The following is a 24,542-nucleotide window of genomic DNA, read 5'->3' as shown; positions in this document are numbered from 1 at the left end:
CAATCGCCCAGGAGCCTGGCGCAGCCAGCCAATCGGGTGACAGCAGTGGCGCGGAGATGGCTCCGCCCTCCACAGGCCGCCGGCGCCGGCCTCTCAGGAAGCGAGGTTCTTCGCTGTTTTTGCTGCCTGCCGAGCCCAGTCGAGCCCAGCCGAACCCAGCCGAACGTAGCCGAGCCTAGCCGAACCCCGCACCCGGGCCGCCGCCGCCGCCCGAGCGCCGCCGAGCGAGCTAGCGAGCCTCCGCAGCCGCGGAGGAGGCACCGCCCCTGGGGGAGGAGGTGCCAGCTCGCCGCAGACCGCCCGCGGCAGAGGCCGCTCCGGTCGCGCCGCGGCGGGAGCGGCCGGCGGAGGCTGCGCGGCCGAGGGGGAGGGCCGGGGGAGGTGACATCGCCCCTGCCCGCCTCCAGCCCCCCCCTCCCCTCCCGCAGGCTCCTGAGTCTCAGTCGGCGCCCAGCATCCCGCAGCCCCGGACCCTCCCGCGGGCGCGCACACCGGGCTCAACTCAGGTAAGGGGGCCCTCCCCCCACGGGCACGGGCCCCGAGAACTAGAGACAGAGATAAAGAGACCGAGACCCACATGGAGACGTAGCGGCACAGCCGGGGCGGGGGGGGGGGGGGGGAGGAGAGACAGACACAAAGAGACACACGAGACTCACAACTACAGAGACAGACCCCACGGAGAAGGGGAGAGAGACACGTCCACGGGGACAGAGCGACACACAGCCGGGAAGAAAGACCGAGAGACACGAGACCCATACACACAGAGACGGATACAGAGATAGCCTGGGCGAGAAAAGAGACACTCAGACACTCAGAGATGGAGACAGAGACAAATATAAAGAGAGCCACATAGCTGCACAAACATAGAGGTGGGTATACAGAGGCAGGGGCACACATCTAGGCAAGGGAACCTAAAGACAGATTAAGAGCCAGACACAGACATACACAACTGACCTGGAGAGACAGTCCCACAGAGAGGCACACCCCAGTATACAGCCTTGGATACACAGACCCACACATGCCTGCCAGGGCCTCCACAAAGTTCCCTCTGTCTGAGCTGGCACCTCTGGAGGTCTCCTGGGCTGGCTGGCTGGCTGGCTGGAGTCCTGAGAAGGGGGAGGCGCCCAGGCCACACCAACACTGGTCACAATCCCCATCCTTCAAGGCCTTGGACTTCCTCATCTCATCCATTCTCACAGCACTTTTGAGGGCTGGAAGCTTGGTGGGCAGGGCCAGGCCATGCCCATTGGTTCTAAGGAGAATGAGATATAGGCTGTCTACTCTAGCTTCCCCACTGTGGCTACACCCCCATCCAGGTGCCCAGGGCCAAGCCTCAGGATGGGGGTGTTGGCTCTGTGGGTTATTTGGGCCTGCCGGGACCCAAAGTCTTCTGCCAGGGAAGCCAGAGATGTGGGACAGGATTCTCTTAGGCCTCTCCTCCTAGGCCTCACCCTACCCCTTCCTCACCACCCTTTCCTCTGCTGTGTACCTGCCACAGGCTCAAGACTGCAGGTGGACATCTCCATTGCCCAGGAATCATTGAGTGTGTGGACAGAACAGCCTCTTTGGAAGGCCAGCTGTACTGGAGTCCTGCCTCGGCATGGGCCTTGCCATCGAGCCAGCCCCGTGGTCTGTGCTGGTCTGAGGGTGCTGCCTGTCATGGGGGCAGCCATCTCTCAGGGGGCCCTCATTGCCATCGTCTGCAACGGCCTTGTAGGCTTCTTGCTGCTGCTGCTCTGGGTCATTCTCTGCTGGGCCTGCCATTCCCGCTCTGCGGACATCGACTCCCTCTCTGAATCCAGTCCCAACTCCAGCCCTGGCCCGTGTCCTGAGAAGGCACCCCCACCCCAGAAGCCCAGCCATGAAGGCAGCTACCTGCTGCAGCCCTGAAGGCCCCTCACCTAGCCTGGAGTCTGGGACCTAAGTCTACCCCACCCAGAGCCTGGAATCAGGATCCCAGGGTCTAGCCAGCCTGGGGTCCAGAACCCAGAATCCAGCCTGTCTGGAGCTGGACCTAGCAGCCCAGAGTCTAGCCAGCCTCGCTCCAAGAGGGGCTCTGGTGGCCCTAGGTAGACAGGCCTGGGGTGGGGATCAATGAGTTGGTGCTAGGGCCAGGGCCACCTCGACTCTGCTCCATACTGAGGGCCACGGGTTGGGTCCACCTCTCCCTAGGCCAATCGCCTCCAGGCCCTTGACGTTGGGGAAGCAAACTGGAATCCATGGCAATAATGGGAGGGTGTCCAGGCTGGGCCCCTCCTTGGGTCCTCCCACTCTTTGCTGGATAATAAATGGAACTATGGCTCTAACCTGAGATTCCCTCCTCTTCCTGGGGACTCTGTGGTAGAAAAATTAAAGGTGTGGGGTGAGTTTCCAGACACAGGTTTATTTGTGTAGAGTAGGATGCGATAATGGTTGAGGGCTGAGTCCTGGGGTGAGGTGCTGGGACTAGGGCTGAAGGAGATGCTAAGGGTAGATACTGGGACCTGATCAGGGGTTGGGTCACATACTTGGTGCTAAGGCTGGGCTTAGGTACCAGGGTCAGGGGTTACAAGTACTGGGTTCAAGAAATGGGACAGGGACTGAGACCAGGCCCTCAGGTCTTTGTTTTCACTTCCCTCACCAGGTTCAGCAGTTTATCCAATTTTGCGATCTCCACAGCTGGACCCTTCTGTACCTCCTGCCCCTTCTTTTCCTGGAGTGGGGGGGAGTACATGTGGGGGAGGAATGGTGAGGGGTGGGCCACCTTTCTCTGGGTCCCACCTCTGCCTCCTCTGCCCAGCCTGCCCCAGCTTTGTCCCACCACTTTTCCACCCAGTTAGATAGTGGATCCCCACCTCTCCCCACCCCCACAGGGTCCTTCCCCAACTCAGGTTAGGAGACATGGGCTCAGCTGGGGCCCTCAAGAATCTAGGTGTGGCTCTGAATCTAAGATCAACAAAGGGTCTTGATGCTGGGAGAAGGTTTCCACCCACTGACCCTCACAGGAACTATCCATTCAGGCTAGGGAGGGCTGTAGCTCTGGGGAGAGGTGAGGGCTCTGACTGTTGGGACCACCCTTCCACCGGAGTGTCCCTGGCTGAGTCCTAACAAGGAACTAAAAGATGGGTGTTTGCTGAGGGAGAGAGGTGTGGACAAAGCCACAGGTGCCCTCACCTAGTACCAAAACTTTCAGATCAGGTTTGGAGCGGAGTGACATTTGGGGCCAGGTCTGCTGTATCAGACATACCCAGGGTGGAGGAGGTTGTCAAGAGACCCAGGAGGGCAAATGAGATATCCCATGTGATTCCAGATGTCATTAGGTCCGACTGTTACTCAGAAGAGCAGATCCTAAATTTATGACCCCTCACCCCGGTCCACAGGACACTCTAATGCCCTGAGAAAAAGAGAATTGGGACACTGGGGTATGTGTAACTCACAGGCCCCAAGAGCTCTATGGCAGACCAGCACTAGTTCCATACTCCCTTCTGTTCAGGCAGCAGGATATGGGCTAGGCTGGGGCAGCTGCCATTTCCTGCCTTCCCTCTGTTCCTGAGCCCCCTCCCCTGCCTTCTCAGCCACCTGTGCCCACTGCTCATTGGCACCTGCTCCAGCCTTGCCTGCTGAGGGCCCAGCCTAGGTTTGGCCTGGGCTGTGAGGAGGGGAGAGAGTACATGGCCAGCAAGCCCCTTCCTGGCCCCATCCGGGCCGCTGACACCACGCAGATCTTAGATTTCCTCCTGGTGTGATTGCTGCACCTGCTCCGAAATCTGTCTCCCTCTCTCCTTGTGGCCCAGTGCCTTTGCCACTGCCCAGTTCACCTCTACACTCTCTAGGCAGAGGATAAAGATGTCCTTTTCTCTAACTACTCTCCCTCCCAAATCAAGTTAGTGCTGTCTTCTTGGCTTCACCCCATCCCCTAGGAATTTCAGGACGTGGCTGTTAGTTTCAGCTTTGTCATTAATTCCCTATATGACTTTGGGCAAGTCCCTTGCCTTTCTGGGCTTCTGTTTCCCATCTATGTGGTAGTTAGGGAAAGATAGTCCTTGACCTCTGACAAGTTGTGCTCTGACACCAATTAGGGGAAGCTTCACGGGTCAGGAAGTTGGGCCTCTGTGGCCAAGCCCTCCTGAGAAGGGCAGGGAGACTAAAGCCCGAAGAGGGGCGGGGCGGGGTAGGGATGCCCAGAAGACTTCCTTTTGCACAAATCACTTGACTACTGATAGGATCAGATGACGGTTTCACAGGAACCTCTAATCCACTGAAGTACTAGCCCTCAGCTGTGTCACCTGCTCAGGTCCTCTGTTCCCCGAGCACCTATTTCCTCAGGTCTTCAGAGATATAGGTCGCCGGATATACAGAGCCCAGCTCCCTTAGCTATGACTGACCCTTGCTCTGAGAGGAGTTGGGACTATGGGAGATCCTTGCCTCCCTGGGTCAGAGTGGGCAGGGCAGCCCTCCCCACCCTCAGATCTACCATCCTCATGGTGTGATGGTTGTACCCTTGTCTCTCACTGGGCTGTCCAGCTCTGCCAGCTCAATCTTCAGTCTCTCTCCTCACTAAATTAAGATCAGATTTTATCTGTTCCTTCCCTCCTCCTTGAGGCCAACTAGCTGGGCTCAGCAAAGAGCTTCAGACCATGCCCAACTCCTCCATCCCATCCCACCCCACCCCATTCCCAGCCCACCACAGCCTCTAGGCCACAGCTGCAGGCGCTTAGCAGCCTTCTGAGTATTTATAGCCAAGTCCACCCCCTCCCCCAGCTGGCTACAATTACAGGCCCGGCCAAACTCCCAGTCCTTGCCTTCTGGTCATTGTGGGGAATAGATGAGGCAGGTACCAGAGGTACGTTGTGGTAGCCCCTGCCTTGGTAAGGGTGCAAGGAGGCAGGTTATCGGTAGTTGAAAGAGGCCTGCCCTGCCCTTGCCTCAAACTGCAAATAAATGCCCCATATTGCAACCAAGAGGTGTAGTCATCAGGGCAACTTGGTCCAGCCCTGGCCCAGCTCTGATCCTGGCCTAGAACCCGGCAGAAAACAAATTCCATATCCTCTCTTAGCACCCAAATGGGCAGGACTGGGCTCTGGGTTATTGGGCTCTGGATTCTAAGGCCTGGACTCTTACATCTGAATCAGGACTCTGAGATCTAGACTTTGAGGTCCTGGCTCTAGGTTTCGTGGCCTGTTTTCAGGGCCTTTGGGCTCTGGGCACCGTCTCCAGATCAGTACAGATCTCAGAAAGGAACCAGAACTCAAAAGGAGGACTGCCTAGCTGCTGACCTAGTTACCCTCTTTTCCTTTTTACCTTTTTCCCTGTGTGGACCCGCAGCTCCCAGCTCAGGGACCACTGGAGCTGAGGCCCTTTAAGCCCAGCCAATGACTAAGTGACTAAGCTCCAAGCCCCCTGCCTGGATAACCTGGTCTACACCAAATAAGCTGATGATGTCCACGTGCTTCCCCAGGCTTTGGACCCAGATAGTCACCTGCTTACTGGATGTCTCTACGTGGGAGCCCCCCAGGTAACTTAGATTCAGCATTTCAAAACTGATCTCATTGTCTCTCCACAAACCTACCTCTTTTGTGCTCCTTATTTGGGCAATGACACCACCCTTACCCTGCATTTCCCAAGCCAGAAACTGGGCGAGGGGGGGGGGGTCACCTCCTGGCTCCTCCCCTTTTTCTCAACCCCCACCATCTTGGAAACTTTATTTCTTACAGTAGCCCATACTACCCAAACCTGTACCTTTGGCATCTTGCGCAAGTTGGGTGAGAGCTTGAGGCAAGTGACGTGCCCACGGTCATCACCCACAATGATGATAGGGTGGATGGGATTGAACTGCACGTGAGTGATCTTGTTCTTCTTTTTGGCCACCACAGGCTGGTTGCAGATGGCCTCATACTTGTTGATGGACAAATCAAACACATGAGTCTGTGGAGAGGTGGGTGTCAGCATACTCAAGGATAATGGGGACCCTGTCCCCCACTTCAGAAGAACTAGCACACGAGTTTTCTGGGGAAACACATCAGAAGTCTAGCACACTGGAGCTGGAGACAGTGGGAGAGGGAATTTGTGTCTCTGATTACATTTTCCTGTGGTTGAGGGAATGAGAATAAAAAGCTTAGAAAATTCATGCAGAATTAACAATAATGGCAGCTACCATTTGTTGAACACTTACTATGTACCAGACTTTGTAGGATCATGTTACATAGTTGTACACCTAATAATCCTCACAGCCACTCTATAGGGTAGGTCCTGTTATTATCCCCATTTTATAAATGAGGAGATAGAGGCCCTTAAGGCTAACTTGCTAGTAAGTGGCAGAGCCAGGGTTTATATCATATGCGAGGGTTTAATATATGTGAGGTGCACTTGTCATATAAGTGCTCAACAAATATTTGATCTTATTTTTACCATTCCCTAAGTCCAGACCATTAGTAACTCTTGCCTGGACAACTGTTGCAGTTTCCTAATGGGTCTCTCTGCTTCCGCTCTTGACCCTCTACAATCCATGCTCCAGGCAGCCTCTCAACTTACCTTTAAAAAATCTAAAATCTTCCAATAGTTTCCCTTGGCAGTATATATACAATCCAAATTCCTGACTCCAGATTCTCCGCTCTCCACTCTTACTTCCTGCTCTCTCCTTTGCTTCCTAGACCCAGCCATATTTGCCTGCTTGTTCCTTAAACACCTTCAAGCTCATTGTCACCTCAGGGCATTTGCACTAGCTATTCCCTCTGTCTGGAATGCTTCTCTCTGTTTTCACACAGGGCCGGCTCTTATCATTCAGCTCTCAGCTTGAATGTTACCATTTGAAGAAGGTTTCCTTGACGACTCTAAGAGACCAGTCCTTTTCTTTACATCACTCCCTTTCTCTCTCTCTTTTTAAAACTTTCTTCAAGTAATGACTTATTTTTATTAAGTTTGTTTATTTTGAGAGGGGGAGAGAAAGAGAATGCCAAGCAGGCTCTGCACTGTCATTGTGGAGTCTGACATGGGGCTTGAACTCATGAACTGTGAGATCATGACCTGAGCCAAAACCAAGAGTTGAGTGCTTAATGGACTGAGCCACCCAGGTGCCCCTTTTCTCTCTCTTTTAAAAAAATATAATAACTTTATTGAGATATAATTCACATATAAAAACATTTACCCACTTCAAGTATATAATTCTTGGTTTTTAGTATATTTACAGTTATGGAACCATCACCACAACCAATTTTAGAACATTTTCATCACCCCAAAAGAACCTTTGTACCATTAGCAGTCACTTCCCATTTTCTCCCACACCCCCAGCCCTAGGCAACCACAAATCTACTTTCTGGTTCTATAGCTTTGCCTATTCTAGACCTATATAAATGGAATCCTACAAGTGTGTGGTTGTGACTGACTTCTTACATTAAACACGTTTTCAAGTTCATCCATGTTGTAGCATGTATCCAATACTTCATTCCTTGTTATTGCTGAATAATAATCTTTTTGATATACCATATTTTGTTTATCCATTCATCAATTGATGGATATTTGGATTGTTCCACTCTTTGGCTACTATGAATACTGCTATGAACACTGTGTACACACATACTCCTCTTTCAATCTCTGCCTAGCACTTAACACTATTTTTGTTGTTGCTTTTTTTCTCTGTCCCTTCACAAGAATGTGAACTCTTAGAATGATAGGGACCTGAACTGCCTGGTGCTGGGCCCTTAGTAAAATTCTGTTCAGCAAATAGATGACTGATTGACTTTAGGGTGATGCCTTAAACTATAGTCTTTCTTTGAGTCGTTGCCTCTGAGTTTATATCAAAGTCCATAAGGAAAAATGGATTTGTATCCAAGAATTTTCTCAAAAAATGTTTGTTTCTGAGCTTTTACCAATTCTCAGTGTTACACAGACCCCTCTCATCTCCCCTTCTCAGACTCAGCTTGCACACTCTCAGGGATGAGGAATTTGCTACCTTTTAGACATTATTTCAATCACAGATAAACTCTGGCTCAGAAGTTTCCCTTACATCAAGGTTGTCCCTGCCATCCTGTAGCTCCCTCCCCAGGACCTTCAGAGAAGATAACTGCTCCTCATGGCATCTTATCCCCCAGAGTGTTCTCTCCTTTAAGATGAACAGCACCATTTTCTCCTTGAGGCCTCATGGGGTGAATGATTCTTTTTTTGATAGGGCTCTGGGTTGCCTAACCCTTGAGAATACAGAATCCTTATGTCCCACCTTCCCCTACCTGAGCAGGGTACTCTGTGGACTAAGAGGGAGCCCCTGAGATACTTCATCCTATCTCTAGTAGAGGGTTGGCCGGGGCACTCACCTTCCCATTGGTGGTAACCGCTGCAAACACAGTAGAAGAGTATGGTGCCCAGGCCACATCGCCCACAGCTGAATTTAGATCATAGATGAACATCGGGGTCCTGCAGTGGTGGAGGGGTAGAAAGTTTGCTATACAGAGGGCTCATGGTGCTAGAGCCCCGGTGGCCCCAGCCCACAGTGCGGCCTGAGGGAGGGCATGTGTCTCACTTGATGGTGTGGTCCCAGATCTTCACTGTCCAGTCGGAGCTGCAGGACATGAAGACCTTGGTGTGGTATGGGTTCCAGGACACAGCATCCACTGCCATGTTGTGGGCATCATAGGTGTCAAGGAATTTGCTGGAGTAGGATTTAGAGCACTGGGGCAAGGGTGAGGGTGGTGGGGGGGTCAGGAATGAGAGAGAGGTCAGCAGCCACCACACTTCCCTGGGTTCCCTGGAGGGTCAGAACCTAAGACTCCTCTTCTGCCCCCACGTTATTGTCACCACTGAAATGGGACTAAGCTACTGGCTGCTCTTCTCTGTGCCCTCAACACTAGAGAGAAAGGAGGGGGGCCGCCTGGGTGGCTCAGTCGGTTAAGCTGCCGACTTTGGCTCAGGCCATGATCTCGCGGTCCGTGAGTTCGAGCCCTGTGTCGGGCTCTGTGCTGACAGCTCAGAGCTTGGAGTCTGTTTCAGATTCTGTGTCTCCCTCTCTCTGACCCTCCCCCATTCATGCTCTGTCTGTCTCTGTCTCAAAAATAAATAAACGTTAAAAAAAGAAATTAAGAAAGAAAGAAAGAAAGAAAGAAAGAAAGAAAGAAAGAAAGAAAGGAAGGAGGGGCTTAATGGGCTGGGGGTTGGGTGGGTAGGGAGTTTTCCTGGAGGGTGAGAGACAGTGCTGTAGTCTGCCCAGAGGATGCCAGGCCAAGTAGAAAAGGCCTTCTCTCTGGGAACCAAGGCCAAGCAGGCCTGGGGGCCCTGGGTGACGTGTTCCTTAGCCTTTGTCCAGGCCAAGGCCTGAGTCCACTCACAGCCTATAGAATCCTCGCAATAGTGATAAACATTCCACCTTGCCCATGTAAGAGCAGGTGCAGAGCCAGAAGCAAGTCCCAACTCATGACTCCCCATTGGGTTTCTTGCCCAGACCATCATGCCCTTCCCTCTCTCCCTCCAGGAGATAGTGTGACTGACTAGTCTCTTCCCTTCTGCCTCTCCCACGCTGCCATAGGGAGGGGTGTACAGGGGGGTGGGGACCTCTTTTGCATTCAGACCAGCCCCTGCTGGGCCTTAGGGGCTCCCGGGAGGCTGCCTGTAATTAACATTCTGAGTCTTTGAGCCTAAGAAAAGCTTGCAGCAGAGCTATTTCTGGATGGATGGAGGTTCAGAAGGATGTTCACCTACTAACACTGAGACCTTGCAGAAACTGGCCTTGAAGTTCCATCCTACTGGCTGAGACACCCAGGATTCAGAGATTAATTTTCTTGTTACCTGGCTTTCAAAGCTCAGCTGAAGTTCTCATCTCTTCCAGGAAGTCTTCTCAGAATGTTCCAACTCCCCCCCAACACCCACTCCTACTTCTACTTCCTCTACTCCTAGGAAGGGAGGGAGGGCCCAGAGGGAAATGTGCCAGACTGGGCTAAAGTCACCGTCTAGATTTTCATCCTCTTTCCTGCAGTCATCCACTCTTCCTGCCACCGAAACAAGTCAAGAAATACCTTCTCTTCTCCCAAGAAGCTTCCTAGAACTGGTCAAACCCTAAGATCTGTCAGAATAGGGTCTGTTGAGAAGGATAAACGCTCGTGGTTCTCAGGTCAGTGCTGCCTCACCTTGTAGATTTTTCCTTCCTCTGTGCCCACTAGGAACATATAATCGATCTCTTTGTGGAAGTCAAAGGCGGTGCCACAGCCTTGGGAGAAGAGGTACAGCAGTGTTAGACCGGTTCGGGGAGGGAGGCTCCCAGCACCTCCTTTACCCAGCAGACCCCTGTGACAGCCAGAGCTCTGGCTCTTGCAGGCTCTTGCAGGGGCTGGGGCTAGGCAAGCAAACAGAAACCGGCCGCCTGGCCTGCTGCTTGTCCCAGGCAGTTGGGACTGCAAACGGCCAGTGCTTTTGCAGACAGGATGGGGCCTGGGTAAACAAGGAAGGAATTGATTTAAACAGGGTCAGGGTCAGGGTAAACAGGGACAGGGTCTGCAAACAGGGACATGGTCTATGCAAACAGGGATATACTCTGCATAAACAGGGTAGGAATTGAGTAAACAGGGACAGGATCTGGGTAAACAGGGGCCTGATCTGCATAAACAGGACTGGATCTGCATAACAGCACCTGATCTGCATAAACAGGAACAGGGTCTGCAAACTGGGATGGGACCTGCATAAACAGAGAGGGTCTGCAAACAGCCAAGCACTGGGAGGACAGGGCCAGGCTTCCATCCAGCACAAGTGGAGGAGGGATTGCTCGGTAAAGGGGGAGGGCTACCATCTCTGACCCTCATGAGGCCTGAGTGAGGTGGCCAGGCCTGGGTGTGAGTGGGCTGGGGATCTTACCCACTGTGTGTAGCTGCAACCCATCGAGACCATCCTTGGTACCGCCCTCCACTTTCAGTTTGATGACATCTGTGTGAACCAGTTCGCTCTGCAGTCACAAGGGATGGGGGAGGGTACATGGGTGGGACCACATCAGCAGGGTTGAAAGCAGACTTTGCCATTCAGCTCCCCCCAAGTCCCATCTCCACCCCATATGACCCTTTCTGGGAAACAGGCACCTTTAAGAGCGTCCAAGACACAATCCTGCCGTCAGATGACACAGAGAAGAAGTTAAGGTTGTTGTCCATGTCATCCTTCTGCCACCTGACCTGAAACATCCCAAACCGTGAGCTGTGGGACACTGGTATGGTGTTGAGTTAGGGCTGGGAGCTGAGCAGGGCTCCCTCAAAAGTCCATGTCAGGTTCAGAAGCAAGTTCTGGGAGCCCATTTCCCAGAGTCCTGCAATTGGCCTTCCCTCCCTCCCTCCTTCCACCCATCTCTGTCTCTCTCATCCCTCTCTCCCTGACCATCCTGGGATAACAATGCCACTCAGGGCACTGCCCTAATGCCCTGGCTTGGTGTTGGAGGTGCCCAATTCCTCCCTGGGTTGGGTTCCAGAGCCAGTTGTAGGGGAAGATGGTGTCTCTGGTCTCAACCTCCTTATGAAGAAAGGGCCTGGAAAGGACAGAGTCCATCAACCAGTTTCCTCATTTATAAACTAGGAACCATAATAGCACAGGTTTGTTGTAAGGACTAAATGAGACAATGAACATGAGGCCCTGATGAGAGAACATTGCAACTATTAAATGTTCAATAAATGTTAGCGAATATCCTCATTATGACCCTCATCCTAGGAATCAGGGAGCCAAGGTTCTGCAGGAGAGTTTTTCCTGCTCGCTTGGGGGACAAGGAGGAGAAGGTCCCCTCCCCTGCTCTCCACTTCCAGGTGGGCTCTTCTCTAGGTGGTCTCTCCTCTGTTCCCACCTTCACTTCACTACAAGCTCCTGCTCCCAGAATCGTGCTCCCAAATCTCAGATTTGAGCTGCATTTCTGCATCTGCAACTTGGGGTTAATAACCGTGCCCCACCCATCTTCTCAGGGCTGGAAGAAAACATATGGGAAAGTGTTTTGGAGACAGAGCTGTTGTCTTATGAAGATGACACGCTTGAGGCTCAAGTTTCTGTTGCCAGATGTGGAGGCCTGGCCAAGCTGTGTCCCAGAGAGCTAGGGTGGGGCTGGGTGCCCAGAGCTTTCCATACTCCAGCTCTCTCCTGACCTCCCATGCTGGGACCCTGTCCCTTCCCCCTGTCATAAGTAGAGGCCCAGTGAGGGAGGATAGAACCCAGCTCAGCTTCCTGTGACCAGAGCTGTCACCATGGCTGTTGAGGGGCGTGGTTTAGGGGAGAGGGGATGGCCGGTCCCCAACCAACCCCCAGGCCTGGCTGATCAGAGCTACAGGAGGGCGGACCCAGTCCTGCCTGGGCCTGTCCTGTCAGCTGGTTCTTTTTTCCACTGGGGGGCCTAGAATACCACAGAGCCTCTGAGGTATAAGTCAGAGCTGGCCCTTAGGCTGAGACCAATTCCCCTTCTGTGTAAAGGTAGTCTCTTTAAAGGGGGGAGGGGACAGGGGGTGTCAAAGGCCAGGCTGTAAGAGGCGCTAGGGAGCTGCAAAGGGAAGTGTTTAATGAGCAGCCGCCAGCATGCATGGAAATTGTATTTCACACCCCACTTAGCAGCCTGATGCCCAATGGGGGTTGCTGTGTATATTTGCAAGTGAGCCTCTGTGTGTGTGTGTGTGTGTGTGTGTGTGTGTGTGTGTGTGTGTGTGTATGTGTACAAGTCAAACACATGCTCCCGGGGTGGAGGTGGTAGTGTAAATGGTGTGGGGGGGGGGGGAGGTGTCAGGTGGTAAGTGGGGTTAAGAGAAGGAAAGAATGACCAGGAAATTGATAAGGTAGTAAGGAGCAGATGAAGCCTGCTTAATTGATTCTTTCTCTTCTGCCTTATCTGATCAGGGCAGATATACTTGACCCCCATCTCTGCTCATCTATCCTTCCTGGTGCCCTTCCCGAGTATAGCACAGGACACACACACACTCCAAAGAGTGTTGCTGGTTGAGGCTTCACAGTGGGGCTTGAATAGTGCTGGGCTACCTAGATGGGCTCGCTTGGGAACTAGTCTGTGCCATGGGGCAGGAACCCAGTCCCCTTTGAATAGATAGTTCTCTCCCTGGCTCCAAAATCTTCGATGGCTCCCTGCTGCTAACAGAACAAAGTCCTTCTATCTCAGCCTGGCATTTGAGATCCAAAATAACCTCTCTGGTCTCCTCTGAGACACAGTCCCTTTAAAAAGGACCTAGACTCTGATGTCTTTGGCATACCATTAGCCAGACTAGGCTTTCCTCCAGGCTCCAGGCTTATACAACCAACTGCCTGTAGGACACCTCCTCTGGCTTTTTAAAAAAAATTTATGTATGTATATATGTACATATGTATGTATTTAATTATAAATAATGTATGGTGTTATATTAATTTTAGGTGTTCTTTAGCTTCTTCGATTCTGCCTAAACCTGCTCCTGCTCTGGCATTCCTACCTCTGTGGATGCTCTACTGGGTACTCCCAACCAGAGTGCCAGGTAGCATCACCAATTGTTCCCCTTTCTCATATCTGTCTAGTTTCCTTCTATTGATTTTATTGCCTCAACAGCATTCGAGCATACCTTCTCATTTCTATCTCCACTGCCCCTGCTCTAGCTCAAGTTTCAGATCTCTCATGCTGCAGTGAGAGAACATCTCCAAGACACAAGCATGACTGTGTTACTCCTCTGCCCCCACACTCTCTGATGGTCTTAGGAACCTTGTGAAAGTATCTTAGAGGACAGGAGTAACAACAGGGGACGCTCAAGCTAGCAGGACCTTGATTCACCAAAGCAGCCCCACCCCCCACTGTTAATATGTTGGAATTTTGTACTAACACTTCATGAAACCACTGCCTTAAAGTCCAAGATTCCCACTTGCTAGAGACGCATACTCACAACTGGGTGCCTGTGTTTTCCCAGGTCCTCCCTGTCTCCCGCACTGTGCTCCAAATGGTGTGTTGCTTCCCAGCAGGCCATGCTGTTTGATGCCTCTGTGTATTGCACATGTAACCCCTTTGTACCCTTCCTTATCTAACTAATACTATTTTAACTAAAATCTATACTTCATTCGATTTTCTTAGTTTTCTCCTAATATCCTTTTTTTTGGTCCTAGGATCTCATATTATATTTAATTGTCATTAACTAATACTTTCTCACCCCTTACAATTCAGCTCAGGTGTTTCTTCCTCTAGGAAGACCTGATGCTCCTGCCCCTGCTCCCTGTCCTGGATAATCTAGATGTCGCTCCTTAGTGCTCCCATGAGCCCTCTTTAGCATTTAGCATATTGCCTTGTCCTGCCTAGCCTATGGCTGTGGTTATCGCCCCGGTAGGAACCCCAGGGACCAAACCCTTAAGCACCCTCAGCTCCCAGAGGAACAAACAGAGAGGAGTTACTGAGATGAATGAGGCAAGGGGGAGGGAAAAAAGGGAATAAGAAGTCAGGAAATGAGCGAGACAGGAAGGCCCCTCCCATGTCAAAAGCCATGATTCCTGCCAAGAACTCTTGAGTCTTTGGTTTTGTAAAGGCAGTAGCCCTGCTTTCCTGACAGGATGGTGGGAGAGCAGAAGGCCATCCCTGTCTGGGTGGGTTCCAGTCTCTCTGGCACCCACCCAGTGAAAGCAATAACGTGTCTTCTGCATGCCCCATTTCGTTTCCCAACCTGCTGTCTGATTCAGAGAACATAGCAGTGAGGCAGTGGGATGGTTGACCTTGGCCCCTTGCCCTCTCCTGGGCTTGAGGAGGGTGGTCAGGCCAATCAGAGATGCTCTGTGCTTTGCTCTGGGCTGTGTGAGCCAGGACAGCAGGGGCAGGCCTGGTGCTTGTTTAGTCTGATCTAAGCAGGTCTTTTCTCCTCTCTTGGGTCTTGATGTCTGCAGATAGCCTCCCCTTGTCTGGAGACCTCCATGTACCTGGAGGCAATGAACTAGAAGGTAGGATTTTCAGAGGAGAGAACTCTTGAGATTGTGAGTTTTGGCCCCTGCTCTGGTGGAGAGTAGGGGGGAGGATGTCTTATGGAAGGGGACATCTGAGCCCTGAAATCTGGGTAAAAGATAGAGTGGAGAGGACACCATGTCCCTTGTGCCTGGACAGTCCTCCCTCTGCTCAGGCATGTCTGGGAGAGGAGAGCCAGTTCCTAAGGCAGGTGTCCACATGACTCGGGTAGCTCAGGGCCAGAAATGCAGGGATGCAGAGCCTGCCTGGAGACTCTACTAGGGCAGGGGGCTGAGGAAGATGAGAGGACAGAGTCCCAGCACTGCCTGAGGAGCCCAGAGATCTTGGGGGGGACTTAAGGCAGAAATTTATCCTTGGATTTCCCCAAACCTGTCCATGGGTAAGGGTATGCAGCCTCAGAAGGAGGGGGACTTTTGGAATACAGTAAGGAAGGGTCTGCAAAGCCAGAGCTAAGAGACTTTCTGAAGATGAAACATGAAATCCACTCCTAGTGCGATAACATGGGGAACATAGGGTGAAATCTAGCCCTAGTGTCAGGGTAATGGTCCCATCCTATGCCTGTCTGGAGAAGAGCGATGCTACAGAGAGGCCTCAGGGACAGACCTTACCTACCAGGCCTTACAGCCCCACCCAGAGGGCAAACAATGGGCAGCACCTACTCCTGTCTGGGAGTGCCCCCAAATCTAGCCCAGATGGCAGAGGAGAGCCCCCATGGGGAGTTTAGGAAGCCCATACACAGGGAACTGGAGACCTGGAGCCCTTGACATACTCAGCCAAGTATGTCTGTGAGGTCTTAGAGTCTTCTAGCCATGGGCTATGAGTCACTGATCACTGCACCTAAGAGACCCTTAGCAGACAGATGCGGGCCCTCTTGATAGCAGCACGGGAGGAGCAGACCCAAGCTCACTGCAGACCCCTTACCTCCTAATAACCACCTTTTGCCCTCCTCTGCACCTTCTCACAGCTCCTTGGCCTCTAAGCTTGCCTATGGCCTGTCCTCCCCAAGGTCCCTCCTCCAGGGATCCTATACCCATTTTTCCCAATCCTGGTTCGAGGCTGACCTGCCACACAGGGTCCGTGTGCTTGCCAGACTTGGGTGAGCTGCGGAAGGAGGGCTGGGAGTGGGGCTTCTTGAGGTTGTAAATGGCCACATTACCGTCGTAGTGGCCCACCACCACCAGGTAAGGGTGGTCCACGTGCATGTCAAGACACATGATGCCACTCTCGCTGCTGAAGATGTATTCAGGGAAGCTGGGGTTCTTCATGCTGTAGAGCAGCAGCATGCCCCGGCTCTGCTTCATGAAGTCATCTGTCCCAGGGAAGAAGCCAGGCTGTGGTAGGATTCAGCTGACCCCCATGCCCCTCCCCCACTGGATGGACAAGATCTGCCTGCTCTGCTTGTCAGAGAGAGTGGGATTCCTCTCTGGGCTTCATCTCCTCTCTCTCGGAAATGGAACCAGGAGACCTGACTTACCCCTTTTTAGGCTTCATGGGAGGGTCCAACAGATAAGTTGACCAGGCTTATCTGAGGGACGGACAATCATTCTCCTTAATCTCCCTGGGGTACAGGAAAGAGGGATGCAAGCTCAGAGCTGCTAGGTGAAGAACGTGTGGGCTTGGGACGGAGCAGTAACCTCAGAGAGGGTTCAGGAGCCCAGCCCAGGGGCAGGTGGTTGTCCTTAGATGCCTGGATAATGCCCATGTGTTCCCCACGCCCAGCCCAGGAAAGGAGTTCAGTTTCGACTAACATGGAATTGTCTCTACGAGTTACAAATTAGCCACCTATGGGCATCTTCCCATACCCTCTAGTGCCACAGTCCCCAGCTGCAGTCTGCACCCTAGCTATAGGCATGCTCCCAGACTTGAGAGGTCCCAGGACAGCCGGTCATCCTTCTGTGTCATCCTTCTGGCCTGAGCACAGCTTTTGGTCATCAGCAGTGGACCACTCATCCCCCTCCCTGCCTGTCTCGTGTCAGTGGGGAGTCTCCTGCTTACTTTCATTCTCTGCTCATGTGGCACCCATCCTCATAATGTAGTCACTGAACATTATAGTCTCATCCCTCAAGTCTAGCTCTCCTGCCACCAGTCCAGGACCCTTCCCAAGCTCAGAAGAGGAAGTCTAGAGCAGCCCCCCATCTCAGGGACCCTATGCTAAGGGAGACTTTTAGCTGAGATGAGGGCTGTCCTCCCTTCTCTGCCGGGCTACCTCTTTTGTCCCTGGCAACTGCAGGCCTGGGCCGTCCAGACAAGGTGGCCAGTCCTGAAGTCTGGAGCCCATGGGTGGGAAAAATAAGGAGGACACTCCAATTTGACTAGTCTCGATGAATCATTCTTTCTGTCCTATTCCTAATGCTGCCCCTTACTCAAGGGAGTAAGTGCCTGGGCTGGGCTCAGGGACAGTCTGGATTGGGTTCCCTGGGCTCTGGACATAAGCTTGGCTACAGTTACCAGATACCCCCAACCCAGGCACTCTGAAAACATCAGTTGGTACACACTGGGAGCCAGGACTAGGGAGCAGGATGTAGCCAGGAGCCAGGCTGACCTTAGGTGGGTAGAGTTGGAAGCTGAGGCAAGCTGGCATGCCCACCACAGCAGCTCTCTATGGGGGAGCCCACCTTCCCTTGCTAATCCTCACCAACTCTGGGATTCCCATTGGGAACCCCTCCAGTGATCACTTGCAAAGGAGGCTTCGTGTGCAAGGAGGGAGTTGCCCCTCCAGTGGAATGTTCCAGGGTGCAGCTTGAGCCATGGGGAGGGCACACAGTGGTTCAGGAAGGAACATGGTTATGTTCTGGAGAAAGTGAACCTCCCACAAAGAGGAGGAGCTGGGGGCTTCTAGATCCTCTGGAGCCAAGTGGGTCACCCTATGCCTGGTACTATCTCAAAGCCAGTAGGGAGTTGGCAGTCCCTCACCCTGTAGGGCTCCTTCTGTATGGCCCTGAGGGATGACTCTCAAAGGGAGAGATTTGTAGCTGCTGAAGGAAGTACCCGACCCAGATCATGCAGGGCTTGAACTGGGCAGCGTGACAGTCACTTGTAACTCCTTTTCTTCATCACACAAATCCTGAGCACCTGACTGGGCCTCCCCTTGGGCTGGACTGTGGCAGGGACAGAGACACTGCACTGTTTATGTGGGCTTACCCTCAGCAGTCCTTAGTTTGATGAGAGAGCCAGACCCTGCAGCTGAATGAGGCCAACCCCTCCATGGGTAGTCAGTGGTAACTGTCAGGCCACAGGAAAACTATTGATGCCCTTAATGTTCAATCTGTCCTTGATGCTGGGCAAGACTGACAGGATTAGTGGGTAAGCACAAAGGTGAGTGGGTGAACAAAAGAGTGAATGAAAGCATGAGTAAGTGGGTGACTGAGATGCTTGGACTGAGTACTCAGATGCTCTCCTTATTTCACCAAGGGGCAAAGGCAGGTATGACCCTCGCACTTGCTCCTACTGTGGCATAGGACGTGGCCCCTTGAGGTACAGCAGTGGTGACTCACTTTCTCTAGACAAACTTTAAGCACCCCCTGCCCCTGCTTGTGTACACAATATCTTCATGACCAGTGAAACGACAAAAGGAAGGTCGGAAACCCTAGCCTGGCTTAATAATTCTGTAGTGAGGACACCTCTGACCTGCTCACAGAACCACTGAGACTATAGGCTGGACTTACAGCTCCAGAATTTTATAGATGGGGAAACTGAGGCCAGAGGGGAGAAATAGTGTGCCTGAGTGCATCAGACCCATCACATGGTGTTTGCCTTATGCAATATCTTGTTTATCACTGAAATTACACTGTACTAATATGGTATTCACATGCAAGTGGAGAAAGGAAGGGATACCAGACTTAATGTGGTGGTGGTGACTGGAAAACCAGTCTAATCTCTCCAGAATCTGGATTAGAGAACATGTAAGGGATGGGGTAGTCAAGCATGATAAGGGGAAACTCCTGGTATAGAGAAACATGAATTTCAAGAGACAGGGACACAGAGAACAATCAATCACACAAAGACCTTAGACCTATCTTAGTTCCCAAGCCATATGCATCCTGACAATAAGTCCCTGTTTCTTAACCCACCTCCAGTGGCCTCTGTTACTTGTAACCAAATGAGCCCTCCTGACATAAAGATCACAGTTTCTTTTCTTTTTTCTTTTCTTTTCTTTTCTCTTTAAGTAAGCTCTACACTCAATGTAGGGCTTGAACTCACAACCCTGAGATCAAGAGTTGCATCATGCTCTACTGACTGAGCCAGCTAGGAGTCCCAAGATCACAGCTTCTAATCATGGCTAGACTATGTGTTTCCTAAATGCCAAAACCACAGTGGAAGAACACAGAAAACTCTCATTTAACTGGGGCTTCCACTGCACTCCATCTTATTCTATGATCTTCTCATCCCTGAATCCAGTGGCCCCTGTGAGACCTCACTATTTCATTCTCTAAGTATACCCTGTGTGACATCACAGCCCAAATCTCCAACAGTAACATGATACCATCATCTTGTCTTCCAGAAGTCCTAAAATGACATCACTACTCAGACCACCAGTGGTCCCCATGTAATATAATCACTCAGGCTACCAGCAGTCTTAGTGATCATTGCCCAGCTCTCTAGCATTCCCAGTATGTTATCATCGACCAGCAGCCTAGTGACATCATTGCTCGGCCCTCCAACATTCCCAGGACAATGCCACCAACCAGGAGTACAACATTGGCATCAAGGTCCCCTACAGTGCCTTGGTTCCCAATAAAGACTAGAATCTCATCAGGCTCAAGGCTTACAGGGCCCTGGGCCCTGGGGTACTTTGTCCTGATCCCACAAATTCTCCGGTTCCTCAAAGTAGCTCCAGTAACACAGATGGGGGCCCCCACCTCCACACTCCATTGTATAGTGTCAGAGACTCTGAAATCTGGGGCCCCTGAAGGAATTCCAGGTTCCTCCAGGCTACAGATTTCAGTGAGTATATGTGACTATGTAGAAGGGGAGGAGGAATAGAGGAAGGGAAAGAGGGAGAAAGAGACAGAGAGAGGGAGAGGGAGGCAGAGAGAAACAGGAGGATAGAGAAACCACCTAGTCTGTAACTCTGAGACAGAGGGAGAGGGCTGCTGGCCTGGCCTTAGCTCCACTTCATGCTCTTGCCCTTCTCCAGGAAGTCTTCCAGATCATTCAGCCTCTCCTCTGTGTGTGCCCCCTCACTCTTCTCTACCTATATGTCATTATGACAGGTGGTCATGAGCAGGTCTTTTCCTTAGCCTGCCACAAGACTCCATCAAAGAATGGAGTGAGCATGGCTTGGCCCAGCAGGTTTATTCTTTCCAGTGTAAGGGTTGCCTCCTCCTACCCCTGCTCTGCTGGATAATCTCTAAGGCCTCCCTGACTCTGACCTTCAAGGATTCATAAGATTCTGGGAAGGAGAGTCAACCCCCTAATAGAATCTGATCTGGCAGTTCTCAGAAAGCCATGGTCTCAGGGGAGGGAGTGCTTAATTCCACCACAGACCAAAGCTCTCACTCCCTCAGCTCCTTGTGCTAGGGCCCTAGCAGAGTAGTGCCCAGGGAGGAGTAGTTCTTCTTGAACTGCCCCAGTGGGGGCCGCAGTCCCACAGCTCCACCCCTGTCTTGCAAGTTATAGCTGTAGATCATAGGGGGCCACTCTGGAGAGTTGTGGCTGTCAGGGGAAGCCTGGGCTCTTGCTCAGGATTCAGGGAAGGCAAGGCAGACAGAGGGCATGTCGGTCCACCAGGATAACACCAGGTCAGTGGCCAGAGAGAAGTAGGTGCCAAGCTGCAGAGACCAGATTACCAAGCCAGCCTCGACAGCAGGCTTCTCCTCTCTTCACTGTGGCTTTCCAAATGAGTCCAGCCCAGGGCTGACTCCAAGACAGCAGCTGCTTAATGACTCCCTTATTAAGTCTGGCAAGAGGCATTTGGAGGGGGGCTGTGGCAGGCAGAACAACACCCCCTAAAATGTCCAAGTCCTAATCCCTAGAACCCATAACTATGTTACTTTGCACAGCAAAAGGGGTTTTGCAGATGTGATTAAGTTAAAGACCTTGAGACAGGGAGATTATCTGAGTGGATTATCTGGATTATCTGAGTGGACTCAGTGTAATCACAGAGGTTCTTATAAGGGAAAGAGGGAGGCAGGAGAGTCAGAGGAGATGTCAGAATAATGCAATTGCTAGCTGGAAGGGGGCCACAAGCCATGGAATATGGGCAGCTTCTAGAAGCTGGAAAAGGCAAGGACATGGATGTTCCCCTAAAACCTCCAAAAGATTGAAGCCCTGCTGACAACTGATTTTTTTTTTTTCTCAGTGAAACTCATTTTAGACTTCTGACATTCAGAACTGTAAGATAATAAATTCGTGTTGTTTGAAGCCATTATGTTTGTGGCATTATTGTAGCAATTTGTTACAGTAGCAATAGGAAACAAATATAGGCATTCGGGGAGGTTTGATCCAGACTCTACTTCTAGGAATCAGAGGGAGAAGTCCCATAGATAATAATCTTTCTTGGGATGGTTTGGAAGCAGTGTTTCTAGAAGTCAGGAGGATGGATGCAATGATCCCCAGCTGTTCTAACCACAATAACAAAACCCTCCCTCAGTTTCCTACACCTGGCCCTGCCACCTTGGACTCCAGGAATAGAAATGCCCTTTGGGTTAGGATTTTTAGTTTCCAAAGGCAGGGTACCAGCCCAAGGCTTCCCCAAGAAATGGCATCAGTGCTAGAGGGTTCCAAACCTCCAGGATGGCCCAGAGGCCATGGTGCCAGGCTGGGTTCAGTCTCCCAGGCAGCTGGGCTTTGCCGAGCACTCTCATCCGATTAGAAGTCATATTTAAACAGTGTAGGAAATAAGAGCAAGGCCTTGGAGACAGAATACATCAAGCGGGACATTTAATTTGATTTAGGGAAAATGAGGCAAACATTTGAGAACCTAAATAACTAACCAGTAATTAAACTAACAACGGGAATGCCCTTGCACTACAACCCAGCGAGCACAGTGGCCTTTATGGACTGTATTTACAAAGAGACCTGACAACATAATTAGTCCTGTAAATTTTACGCAGCCTGCAGCTGAGGAGTGATGGATTTTGTGTGTGGAGGATGAACAGGGAGAAATGAGGTGGATGAATTTCCATTTTCAGTAAATGAAATTAACACTGCTTAATTAGTGAAGCTGACAAATAAATGATCAGGAAAGATTTAAGTCCCTACAAGTGTATCTCTGGCCTAGGCAATCTCAGAGACAGGCCAGGATGTGATGGTACAGAGTGGCAAAGGGTTTAGTGCTGGGACTCAGGGCCTGACTTTGGCCCCTTTTAATGGCTGCTCCCAGAGGGAAGCGGGGCTGAGGGACAGCTAGCTCTTCTGCCTTTCTTAGATGTAGCCCACTGGGAAGCTTCTTCCTCATCTCCGTGCGATAGACAGTCAGAACCACACAGAGTGTCCAGGATCTGTTCCACCATCTCTGCCCAACAGATCATGAGGAGTCCTCATTTCCCTGCTATCAACTGGCTAACGGGCTGGAAAGGACCCCTTCAGTACAGTAAGCTGATAGAATTGCATCCTAGCTTTGCCCCATGGGCCATCCCTTCCTAGACTACTTTCCCTTGCCCTCCAACGTTCCTCCATCTGCTTTCACCTGCCGACAGCATCTTTTTCCACTCTGCTGAGACATGGAGCCTGGCCCTAGGGGACATCCCAGTGTCTGCCTTATATGCAGATTGACATCCCCACCATCTCATACCCAGTAGCCACACAGGGGAGGCAGGTGCAAATGTGTCTTTGCTATTGCAGGCAATTTCCTGGACTCCCTTTTCTCCACCCATTTGCTCCTGACCTGGCCTTGCTCCAGCCAACCTGCTCTATGCCCAATAGGAGAGTGGCCCCAGTCCTTCTTAGGTACGTGCCTACCCCTTCCAACGACCTTCTTGGCAATGTTATAGAATAAATATCTGGGAATTCCAGGCAAAAGGAGGTCTGGGCTGAGCTCATCAGTATCAAATCCAACAACAAACCCAAATTCTCACTCCAGTGTTTGTCTGCCTGAGGCAAAGTCTGATGCTGGGAGGCTGGCATCTGGGAGTTTCCAAAGTCAGTGTGATGCTGGCAACCCAGCTGCTCCTCACAGTGACCCCATCCGGTAACTAGGGTGCCTAGTTTTTTCCCTGCCTCAGCTTTGCCCTCTTTCTTCCAGGGGGCTTTCGGGGTATTCGAGAGCACAGGACTCCCAGAGGTGACCTCAGAAATGAATGCAAGAGCCCTTCTGAGTCTCAGCGCAGACTGGCTCTGCTCAGGCCTCTGCAGAATGGTGCTGAGATGTGCAAGGTTCTGGAGAAAGATGCCCACATGCAAGCTGGCCAATAACTCTGGTGCCAGTAGCAGCAACAGCAAATACCACCACCGCTGCTGCTGGGGCCTGCTCTTTAGAGTAGGTAGGGGCTTGTCTGATTCTCTTCTATCCCCACAGCCCCCTTTCTCTGCTTAGGTCCCCTGAGACTCCTGCAGGAAAGAGAGGGGACAGAATGACAGACAAATCAACAATGATTGTCCCTTATACGTGGGTAGTTCTTATAGTTCACAGGGCCCATTTGCTTTTCTTTCAAGTGTGTCTAGCAACAGCCCAGGAAGTCTGGCAGGTGTCAGTTTCTTCATGTCACCAATAAGGAAGCCAAGGCTCAGAAGATACTTCTGGGGGCACCTGGGTGGCTCAGTCGGTTAAGTGTCTGACTTCAGCTCAGGTAGTGATCTCACAGTTTGTGAGTTCGAGCCCCATGTCGGGCTCTGTGCTGACAGCTGGGAGCCTGGAGCCTGCTTTGGATTCTTTGTCTCCTTCTCTCTCTGCCCCTCCCCAACTTGTGCTCTGTCTCTCTATGTCTCAAAAAATAAATAAATGTAAAAAAAAATTTTTTTTAATAAAAATTAAAAAAAAAAAGAAGACAATTTTGGCCCCAGGTCACACCACTGGGAAGTGACCCTCCAGCCAGAAGGTCTGCCATGTGGCCAGCAAGGGACAAGGAGACCTTTCCTGGGTGCATGCCTGCCTACCATTGGGTCTGTCAGGCTTGGAGTCATCTATTCCTGAAGGGTGGGTTACTCTTCTTCACTGTTCCTGGCTAAAGCTGCCCCTGTGGGTAGCCTCTGCACGACCCCAGCCAGCCTGCCACCCTGCTTCTGGCCCTGGGTGAGAGGAGGATGGGGGTAGAACTGATGCAATTTCTCCTCCCACCTGCTAGGGAGCCTCCCTCACCCCTGCCTCTGTCCTGCGCAGAGAGCCTGGGCTGAGAGGAGCCTCACAGGGGGTCCACACCCACTCCTTGGAGGGCCTGCCCAGCCCCCAGGTCCTGTTCCAAGCCCAGTAGCTGCAGCAGAGCAGGAGGAATGTGCTAGTTCCCTGCCAGAGGGGGAGGGTGCTTCCAGCTTGGCAGCAGCCCACCCTCAGGAGTGGGGACACAAAGCGGGCATTTAGGGCATCCTCAAAGGCAGCCCAGACCACGAGACTGGGAGCAGCTCCAAGGTCTCCTCCCTGAGAGGAATGATAAACACCAACTCCTCCTTGCCCTCCCTCCCACCTCCCGCACCCTGGTCAAAGAATGGGCTGGGTGGACAGGCGGTCTGAGGGGTAGAGCGCAGGAGCTTGCATGTCTGCCAGCCAGGAGAAGCTTGGAGAATG

General features: G+C 51.8%; 2 protein-coding genes across 5 annotated transcripts in view; one reads left to right on the top strand and one right to left on the bottom strand.

Annotated features, from left to right (window-relative positions):
* Positions 1 to 351: 351 nt before the first annotated feature.
* ENHO (energy homeostasis associated) lies at positions 352 to 2,306 on the top strand. The gene is made up of 2 exons (XM_023242405.2): positions 352 to 506; positions 1,499 to 2,306. The coding sequence occupies exon 2, from the start codon at positions 1,660 to 1,662 to the stop codon at positions 1,888 to 1,890; it is 231 nt and encodes a 76-aa protein (XP_023098173.1). The 5' UTR covers positions 352 to 506; positions 1,499 to 1,659; the 3' UTR covers positions 1,891 to 2,306.
* Positions 2,307 to 2,363: 57 nt separating this feature from the next.
* DNAI1 (dynein axonemal intermediate chain 1) overlaps positions 2,364 to 24,542 on the bottom strand; it is a 58,909-nt gene continuing 36,730 nt past the window's right edge. For 2 of the 4 annotated variants that reach the window (XM_045043662.1, XM_003995569.6), the window contains 8 exons: positions 15,943 to 16,190; positions 11,028 to 11,117; positions 10,810 to 10,897; positions 10,089 to 10,168; positions 8,492 to 8,640; positions 8,286 to 8,385; positions 5,719 to 5,904; positions 2,364 to 2,692 (listed from right to left, as the gene is read on the bottom strand). In XM_045043662.1, coding sequence (XP_044899597.1) covers positions 2,594 to 2,692; positions 5,719 to 5,904; positions 8,286 to 8,385; positions 8,492 to 8,640; positions 10,089 to 10,168; positions 10,810 to 10,897; positions 11,028 to 11,117; positions 15,943 to 16,190 — 1,040 coding nt within the window. In that variant the 3' untranslated portion in view covers positions 2,364 to 2,593. Of the gene's footprint in view, positions 2,693 to 5,718; positions 6,066 to 8,285; positions 8,386 to 8,491; positions 8,641 to 10,088; positions 10,169 to 10,809; positions 10,898 to 11,027; positions 11,118 to 15,942; positions 16,191 to 24,542 lie in introns of those variants that run through there. The other 2 variants (XM_045043661.1, XM_045043663.1) reach the window with 2 other exon arrangements.

Source organism: Felis catus, chromosome D4, assembly GCF_018350175.1.
Source record: "Felis catus isolate Fca126 chromosome D4, F.catus_Fca126_mat1.0, whole genome shotgun sequence".
NCBI lineage: Eukaryota > Metazoa > Chordata > Mammalia > Carnivora > Felidae > Felis > Felis catus.
Note: the sequence above shows the minus strand (reverse complement) of the source record. Positions and strands in the feature narration are given on the sequence as shown.